This window comes from Montipora foliosa, chromosome 10 (genome assembly GCF_036669935.1).
Source record: "Montipora foliosa isolate CH-2021 chromosome 10, ASM3666993v2, whole genome shotgun sequence".
In the NCBI taxonomy this organism is placed as follows: domain Eukaryota; kingdom Metazoa; phylum Cnidaria; class Anthozoa; order Scleractinia; family Acroporidae; genus Montipora; species Montipora foliosa.
The window spans coordinates 38,224,303-38,234,302 of NC_090878.1; the positions used below are offsets into that span (position 1 = coordinate 38,224,303).

The window sequence follows — 10,000 nt, forward strand, 5'->3', positions numbered from 1 at the left end:
CTGTAATATGTCAGGCATTACTTCGAGCATTAGTGAAGTTGAGGTTTTAAAACCTTTGCAAAAACCGTGGACGATAAGTCTTGCACAGCCTTGGATCAGAGAAGATCGTGATCAGTCAAATTTGATTTAAAATATTTATGAAAGTCAGGTAGACTACTGCACGACTGACATTCGCGAGGTCAGTTTATCAGTCGTGCACTAGTCTGCTTGACTTTCATACATATTTTTCAAGCATCAGTTAAAATAACATGGCGACAAAAACGCCGAGGAAAAAATTCCAGGCCGGCAAAAGAATGGCACATTTATTTCCGAACTTCAAAGAGAAGTGAGCGGGAGGATGGAAAAGCTCTGGAAAAGGTAGCTGATCGAGTAGACTAGTGGCTGAAAGTTTGGAAAACTCGAGAACGAACCGTTGCGTAAATTTAATGGGGCTGCCTCTTTTTAATGTTTTGATTACCCTACGAACTTAAGTTCAAAGTGAATGCATGTTTTTAAAGTTCTTTTCCTTTACTTTTGTGAAAATTGAGCAGTATTCTGAGTATTTTCGTCCTCGTCCGCTTGAATAGTGCGGACCTGCGAGGAAACGATCAGCGATTGAATGTCACAAAAAAACACACTCCAAAGGATGAGCATGACGGCAATGGAGAGATATTATACAAAACACCAACCAAACGAAGATGACCCCTGCTTAAAACTTCGTTGCTATGCTCGAGAAAGGTTTTTTTTTTCGGTAAAACCCTTTCATCTCTTCAACGATCGATCCTCTCTTGGGTTCCAGTCCTTGCCCGACAGGTCACGCAAAAGCGTGACAAACAAACTTTTCCAAGAGCTTTGCAAAATCACATCGATTTTACTCGTTCAGATCATCGGTGACCCCTATTTTTTTAATCATGAATCACTTACTTTACTTACTATCTACAAAATATGATGAAATGAAATAATTCTCACGATAAGAAGTTATCTTTTTTTAACATTTTCTTTCCTCGTGCCATCGAATTCCGGTAGTGCTTGCAACGGATAGAGCTTACGAAAACGCTCGTCGAGGATGAACTCTACTGTTTACCAAATAGATTCCTATCCAGGGTTCGAAACATGAAACTGAAAAATTCCCTTGCAGAATTGTGTTGCCCCACAGAGGAATTCGAACCCGCTACCTCCGATTCATATGTCTATTCGAATGCTCAAGCAAAACCCAGACCATAAGCCAGCAACTTTATTTCTCTCGTCAAATACGCATAAACCATGGTTAAGAAACGTTTATTTTTGGCGCCCTGTGTTTTCGTTTTTTTGGTGTCCGCTGTGTACCTGTGTTGCTGGCTATAGTGAAATTTGTCAACGTAAGGCTTGGTCATTTCTTCACACGAGCAAATAAAACTTGTTAAGGCAGAAATCGTCAAAGAAAACTTGTCGTTCATGCACCTGCGACCCAATGAAAATTGTCAATGACAATAGGCAAGGAAATTATAACAATAAAAGCAAGATGACACACGCTATCATCAACTCGGCGTGGCCAACACATCACGCATGCGCACAACCATTTCACCCAGTCAATTCAGAGCTATGGACAGCTGTTTCGGCCTTTTGGGCCTCTTACGTGTGTCTGCGCCTGTGTCATCTTGCTTTTATTGTTGAAGGAAATTATACCGTCTTATCGTGTGTAACCGGCTTAATTACTGCTGAGCGAGCAACAACTTAATCAGCTCTAAATTAAGACAACCAATGTAAAATCTCAGTGTTTTAAACTTATACTAATAAATGTGTCAAATCACCTCATCCCGCTCCCCCTTGTTTTTCTACGGTCTAAATCAGTTCTTTTCTGATTCCTCAACTAACTAGGTCGAACTTGAAAGTGATTTCCAGACTACAGAGAAAGTCAGAGGAGTTGACTTGTGCAGTTGAAACGCCCACCTACACAGAGTTTACTGGAAGGAAGAAGAAAACGATATCCATATGCCAGGCTATCAATTAGCAAATCGTGACAAGTCAAAAATTGACGCGAAGTACTTCTGCTCCTACTGTGGACTACTTTTGCTAGATGCCATGCAGACAAGTTGTGGACACTTTTATTGCTCTTCCTGCCTAGGAAATTTAATGTGAGAATAAATACTTTATCTTTTAGAAAGCAAAGAGCATGTTACCGAACTACCAACTGCGCGTGCGAAGCGGGAAGAAGGTCATGTGAGAGGAAAGTTGCATGCGAGTTGCGGTCGATTGTTGGATTGCGCGCGCGTCGAGTATAGAGTGTCGAAAAGTGGTAATTACCAGAAAAATTGTAAAGAGATTTCTTTCACCACGAACGCAACATTACTTCGTACGTTCCATACTTAACTGCAAAAGTTTTTGCAATCTCTCTTCTGGAACCATTGGCACAAAAAACTGCCACATACATACATACATACATACATACATAACAAAAAGAGGGATGACGGGTTATTCGCCGAGGGCGAGGTGAATATCGGTGAATAAAAACCGAGACGATGTCGAGGTTTCTATTTACCGATAGTCACCGATCCTGAGGTTTTAACTTTTTTTAGTATAATTACATAGGTGATTATTTGACAAATATGCATTGTCTTTACAACAATTAATTTCTTCGTCTGTCACCTCGATAAAACGGCTTGCGGCCATTTTGAAAAAAAAAAAACCGCTTGGGACCCGATAATGCAATACGTTTTTCTGGGGGGGGGGGGGCATGGGGGTCTTAACGTAAAACAATACAAGTTATTAAGTTATTTATCAAGAAACAAGAAATATAAGTGAAAGAAACCGACGTTTCGGTGCATCTTGCGCCATTATCAAGGTTATAAAGATAAAATGCGGTTTGTAAAAAGGCTACGTTAAAACGAATTTGCATAAAAGAGTGCCAAGCTAATTACATGAATACTTTAGCACGAAGAGAATCCGACTGTACATTCAATGCTGGTTTAAGATATTGAATACACAGCATTTCATTAACAAGGCAGTCAAATTTGTTCGTGCATTTCTTGATTACATTGAAGCGTGCTAAGAAATTGTTCGGAACAGCAGTGTTATGATCTTTGCAATAATGCCTGTAAATAGATGACGCCTTTTGACGGTGTCCCTCAACGCGCGTGTGAAGGTGGCCCTTTGTGTACCCGATATAACCTGCATCGCACAGGTCACTCTTTTATGCAAATTCGTTTTAACGTAGCCTTTTTACAAACCGCATTTTATCTTTATAACCTTGATAATGGCGCAAGATGCACCGAAACGTCGGTTTCTTTCACTTATATTTCTTGTTTCATGTATTTCTAAATCGTTTCTTATAAGAAGTTATTTATCGGCTTGGGTTGTATCGTGCTTCAGTCCATTGTTCTAATGGAAATAATCCCCCAAACTGAACTGCATTATGCGATTGGTGAAAAAGGCGAATGTAATCATCCATCTAATTATATTAAATGAATATAGCAGTTCGTTAAACTACAATACTTACAAAATAATTTAACATAATTTACAGCTGATATTGGGAGATTATTATGATTTTTATTTAATGGTGCATCTTCGAATACGAAGTTTAGCATGAACCACATATTTAAGTGAAATAAAGTTTCATGTTTTTTTTTCTAGTGACCAAGTTTTAATGGTGATGGTTTGCCGTGTTGATAAACAGCAACTTCATGGAAATGAGGTCTGGTACTTTTTTCTGCAAAATCCTATGTAGATTGGCGAGGTATCTTACTTTGGAAATGAAAAGTATTCGGAAAGGGAGAAAGACTAGGAGGAAAAAGAACAAATACATGCCTCTTATTTGATGGTTTAGATATAATACGTGCGGATCTATTATGAGTATCAAAGAATTTTTCTGACCGAGGAAAATATAGGCTGACGTAGGATTGGCCATACTCAATCGACTTGTGGAAGCCTTAACATATTATTATCTTTGTAGGTTTTTGCAGACAAATTTATGCGTCGTGAAGTGGAAGCTACTGTCGTGTTCTGCACTTTTACAGATGATGGATGTACCTGGAAAGGAGAAGTCAGGCATTTAGAGGTACTTAGTGGAGAAAGACTAGAGATAAGTGATCAGTTTGCGGTGTCCTCAATTAGTGCTTTCCTTTACTTTCTGTTTATCTCAGTGCTGGAGCAAGGATGAACAGACTCGTATCCAATCCAATTCACCATGAGATTCGTCGGTGCTTTTGTTTTGCCGGTAGTATTCACACTTTCCCCCCCCCCCCCTCCCCCCTCCACCAACATGCCCCTCCTGTGCTTTTCCTACTCTGATGATTAGCCTGCGTAGCAAGCGCTAAATGTAGAGGGAAAGAGAGAGGCACCTCACTTAGACAACTACGCTCTTTTTTTAATTCACTACTTGCACAATCCAATAATAAAATAGGTTTTAGGCGGTTCTTTACATAAAAAACAGTGGATATCCAGTTCACTGAAGCGTAAATAACGTCACATTTGTTTTATCTAAAGAACCCCCAAAACGTATTGCATTATGGGATTGTGCAAGTAGTGAATATGAATTTTTTTTTTCTAAACGATTGACCAGAATTTTAAGAACATACCAAGAACATACCCAGCCTGAGGGTCAGCTAAGAATGTGTTTATTTTGCTCATTTTTCTGTTTTTGTTTTATGAGTAGTATAAGTAACGGTAAAAGAAACGTAAAACTGTAGTCTAACAGGGAAATTAATTATCTTAAATACTTAGACAATGTGGAAATGTGAAACGCACCAATCACTGTTTAGTCTTCCCAGCCAATTACATCCAGGATCAACTGACAGTCGACCAATAACATCACGAATAAGTTGACCAATGACATCTACGACCGGAGTTCTTATAGTATCTACTGACGTTACACAAATCACTTGACTCTGAAGATGACTTCCGCTCAGGTTGTCGAAACGTCCGTCAGTCAATGTTATCTCAAACAGTCCCTCTCAGGACTACACTCTCCAGGACGATCATACTTTGCTTAATGATGATATGACTCCTGGGTTCAAACCATTTACAGTGTGGTTTTCTTATTGCGTGATACCCTTAAGAACAAATCAGTTTGTAGTCGAACTTAGTATACCAAGCATCTTTAAGAACATGCTAAGAACATTTTCAGGCTCAAATCGAGTGTCATGGGTCGAGGTTTATTTCCCTTTCGTAAACGGTCGATACCATGCTTAGTAGCCAAGCATTTTGGAATAAATAGACCCGAGGAGGTTGAATTTTCAACTGAATCAGCTAAAATTTCGCCCAGATTGAGAAATTCAGCTTAAGAAATGATTAGGGTGTTAAGGGTTTGCCTTACGTTGAGGATAATGTTAGTCTTACCATTTCAGTCAACTATTTACTATATTTAATACAAAGTGGTTAAATATGTAAATTTTTTTTATGTTTTGGCTGTGCAACTCGATATAGTGTAGTGGTGAATGACGCACGCTGCTAATCCAATAACCTGGGTTCGATACGTAATTTGGTCTTTTTTTTTCTTACCAAAAAAAATACTCATACCAGGAAAAAGTTCTACTTGCCGTTGAAATGGCAACGACCGTTTTGGAAACGGAAATGTGCTGCGTCGAGTCGATAGCTTAAAATGAGATTGTTGCAACTGAACAGTATTTAAACATAAAGTTGGAGACCATCTCAGTTAAGCAACAACTTCAGCATTTGCGAAGAAATACTGAAAGAAAAAAACAGTTTCGCAGTTGGCTTGATAGCTCAGTTGATAGAGACGTGCTGCGCAATCGCATGGTCTTGGGTTCTGGGGCCCGTTTCTCGAAAGTCCGGAAGCTCTTCACAACTACTTGTTTATCTTAAAAACGGAGAAGCTTTGAGATATCCTACTTCACAATCATTTCACTTTTTTTAATCTTGAAAACGTGTTGAAAGACCAGCTTTTCAAAACAAGCCGATGTCAGTTTCATAAATGGCTTTTCGAGCCCGGAACGTTATCGGGACTTTTCAGAAACGGGCCCCTGGTCGCGTTCAATCCTGGATTTTGTCCAGGCGTTCTTCGCATCTGCTTAAGTTTTTTCTTATTTGTGATGTTCTCCACAACTCCCATGAATGTCAATTTCCGTTGTTTAAATATATCATATACCCTGTATCGATCTGTATCACTATTGTGCAAATACAAGGTAGCAAAATGATGAGGGCTGTAAAATATGCGAATGGGTATCAACTAGTTGACAACAGCAACAGCAAAGTGATTCAAAAACCCTCTGCATAAAAAAGGGGATTAGAGGTTGTTTGAAGTTTGAATCAGTTTTATATCTGTTTGCCAAGAAGGTAATCTGCCCTATTGGTAGACTGATCGTTGTTAAAGATATTAACTATTCCCTCACTATACAGTTGAGGCAGCGAGCCATCAATTTGGATCAGTTTGTGGAAACGATAGAAAATGTCACTATTCCCGTCTGGTTTTCAATTTGCCTCTTCGTCAGACTCAGCGGCTTTTGTACCCCGTTCTGGGCTGTAATCATTAACCGGCGCTCCTTTGTCACGTCAATTAACTTACTCGCATTTCGTGCTTATTTTTCAGGATCACACGAGTGGCTGCGAATACTTGAAAGTTCCATGTGTACATACTGAGTGTGATTGGACGGGGGAAAAAGCTCTGCTTCCCGAGCACCTGGAAATCGAATGCGACTTTCGGCTAGTGCCTTGTGAATTTTGTCATTCTTCAGTAGTCTCTCGAAAGATGAAGGTATGTTATCTATTGTAAATACGCGTTGCGCACGACCTTTTTGAAAAACTCGTGCCGGACAGTGCGGTGATTAATCATGTTTATCTTCGCCATATTGCTTTGAGTTAATGATAATATATAGATTTAGCCAAGCCTAAAAGCGGAGCTCCCCTTTTCTTACCCCAGAAAGCAATATAGTGTACATGCAAATTTCTCCAATTTCGTCACCTCTTCTCTCCTGCTCTTTATCTCGTTGCTTGTCACCAATATGATTTCCCGCCAGAAAAACTGGGGTTGCCAAATGCAACGCTGCCACGCGATTTCCCGCTAAGGAAAATTGCCCGAACACTCCCGTCCCCAGAGGCTGTCCTGCCTCCCCACCTCCACGCCGACAGTCTGTAGGGGCGGACGGATTGACGTACGAGATGTCATAATCAAAAATGTCTCTCATGGATAGACTTCCCAAAAAATCTTAGCCATAGTGCTTCGCTGTCGCGCTTCGCGCGCCTGAGCTCCGCCATTACACAGTGAAGTAAGCTTCAGTTTCCAGAATTTCGTGGAGAAAATCGTTGTGGCAATCCAATAAAATCAACTATTGCACGGTTAAAAACCCACACAATGTTAGAACAGAGAAGATGACTTAGCTCACGTTTTAGTGGTCTCTCTTTCTAGTATATCATAGTCGCATAGGCGGCCTCAAGCTGAATACAAATGAATGAATGAGTGAACGACCGAACGAATGAACGAATGCATACCATATGAAGAGAAGCACATGACTTTGAAGCGTGTAACTTGAAACTCTTTTTCTTGAAACAAACCTGGGGATTTTAGGACACCAATTTTATACCCAAACATAGACAAAAATAACATCAAAGCTGCACGCGCTGGAACATGCACGAGCTACGTTGCATCCAAATAAGGAAATTTTTAATCTCAAAAAAACCTCAGCTATGAACCACAGATAAACACTTCAAGGTCATGAGCGTCTGATATGAATGAATGAATGAATGAATGAATCTTGCATAAAAATCAAGTTCGGAGAAGAGTAACGAACGAAAACGTTTATCAGTGTGGAACGAGCTACATATGCAGTGGAGACCGGGCAACTTCTTTTTCATTTTTCATTTAAAATTTATTGAAAGTACATTTCATTAATTTACACAAGTATTCGACACTATTTACACAGTGCTCTTCGTCATTCCTTTCTTGTAGGATCACCAGGACAATGAATGTCCTGTTTTTCCAATTGATTGTGATAAGTGCAATAAAGCAAGAATTCCTCGAGGAAAGGTGAGTTGACCTGAGACTTTCACTTACACAGAGTAAAGCAGTTTGCTTTTCGTCGCTCAGTTGTAGTGTGACTGGGCTTCTCTCATACAAATACATGCTCCAACATTCTGTCCGTAAACCAGAGCTACCTTACCTTTTGTAAACAGTGTTGATTTAAATACTTCTTAAACGAGTCCGAAGGCAGCACTGTAAGTTATGGCTTGCAATTTATGGCCCGAGTGTTGAGCACAAAAGCCATAATTTGAACTGGAACAAAGATATTTGTTGTCGGTATCTTCTGGTAATCAAACTGGAAAGGAAAGCACACTGGCAAGAAGTCAAGTGGGCAATGGAGTGAGGTGCGGGATTGCGGAAAATGATTTCAGTTAATTTTTAATGAAACGAGGCAGGATACAATGTGCTCTTTTGTTTTTCATAAGGTGCAAATGAGATGCAAGGTGGTTTTCTGCAATCCCACACCTTAGTGAGACAGTGCTGCTAAATTGGCCAACCATATTACGCGCACTACGAGAGAAAGAGCGAGATATATCATAAAGCTCTTTAAATCGGTTGTTTCCCAAGGAAAAGCCCTGTGCATTGTGCTGCCCTACCTCTGCCATGTTCGACAAGATGGTTGTAACAGAGATATCCATAACGGTGTAATTGTTACGTGCCTTCTTTATTCAAATATCAATGCTACGCGGCCAACGTTTGAATTATCGTACCCCTTCTCGTTACTCTCTCGTGATCAGTCAAAAGCATTTTAAAGTGCCACTATGATAAAAAAATCACTACCTTTTTTCCTTCAAATTTTGAAAGTGTACTTGCTTAACACCTGACTGGCAAAATTTTGAACTTTGATTTTTATTCAAAGGCTGTTTACTTTGAATGTACCGAGTTTTGGACTTCACGGGCCGCCATTACCCACGTTCAAAACTGACCGATTGGACCTCAGAGGGTTGGATCTAGGGAATAGTGTCGTCATTTACTCAATAGCTTAAGAGTAATGCATATAAATTCAGCCGCGTACACGCGCATTGCATTCTTAAACTAGCGAGCCATTGACGTCATTTTCAGCTCGATCCAGCTTTCTGAAGATTTAAAGTTAGTAACGATGGATCATTAAATAGAAAAAAAAAATACATTTAGAATAAACAGGTGCCTTTTTTAAATCAAGGCTTAAAACTTGGTGTCACTTAGTGCTTAGTTAACATAGTTTTGAACTCCAAAGAAAACGAAGAATTTCTTTATTTTTTGGTCATAGTAGCACTTTAGTTAAAGAGAAAATCCTAAGACTCTCGTCTAAGGACGGGGTTAGGGGTGAGGTGGGTGGCTCTTAGAACTTGGTCTATTAGTTGTAGGAAGTTTCGCTCCTCAAGAGAAAGGAAAGCGACAGTGGCGATCAATTTAAGTGGATTGATTAGAAGTAACAAAACACTTTCTTATAACCTTACAGCTGGCAGATCATCAAAATCCTATTATGGGAGATTGCGAGGGAATACAAGGTCCGTGTCCATTTTCTCAGATTGGTTGCTCCAAGACTGAGGTAAGCTTGACATCCTATTTTTAAATACAACGTTACAACTGGATAAATTTTGGTAAAGTGGTGTTGGTTATAAGATTTATGAGCAGAAAATTATTTCTGCGAAGCCTATAATGACATGACATCAACATCTGTTTGCGAAATATTGACTTACTCTCATTGAAGAATACCTTGTGAAGTGAAGTGAAAACTCTAGGAATCTGGCTTTCAGTTCACCCGGAGGAAACCACTGATTTAAATTACGACGAAAAACTCGTAAAGGTCAGGAATATATTAAGCAGTTGGAACTACCGCAGATTGACACTAATGGGTAAAATAGCAGTACTTAAAAGCCTTGTTGTCTCGCAACTTGTTTATATCTTATCACCGCTACCTTTAAATGTAAAGGCTATTAAAGAAGTAAACAAACTTCTTTTCGCCTTCCTGTGGGATGGTAAAGGAGACAAAATTAAGCGAAACACTATCATTAATGACTATCCAAACGGGGGCCTAAAAATGATTGATATTGTTTCTTTTAGTAAGTCTTTGAAAGCCAACTGGAT

At 39.5% G+C, this 10,000-nt stretch overlaps 1 protein-coding gene across 1 annotated transcript in view; it reads left to right on the forward strand.

The window, feature by feature from the left end:
• The first annotated feature begins 1,950 nt into the window (after positions 1-1,950).
• LOC137973293 (TNF receptor-associated factor 2-like) overlaps positions 1,951-10,000 on the forward strand; it is an 11,551-nt gene continuing 3,501 nt past the window's right edge. The window contains exons 1-6 of the mRNA XM_068820073.1: positions 1,951-2,093; positions 3,589-3,649; positions 3,908-4,012; positions 6,503-6,667; positions 7,859-7,936; positions 9,372-9,461. Of these exons, the coding sequence (XP_068676174.1) occupies positions 1,951-2,093; positions 3,589-3,649; positions 3,908-4,012; positions 6,503-6,667; positions 7,859-7,936; positions 9,372-9,461 (642 nt within the window). The remainder of the gene's footprint in view (positions 2,094-3,588; positions 3,650-3,907; positions 4,013-6,502; positions 6,668-7,858; positions 7,937-9,371; positions 9,462-10,000) is intronic.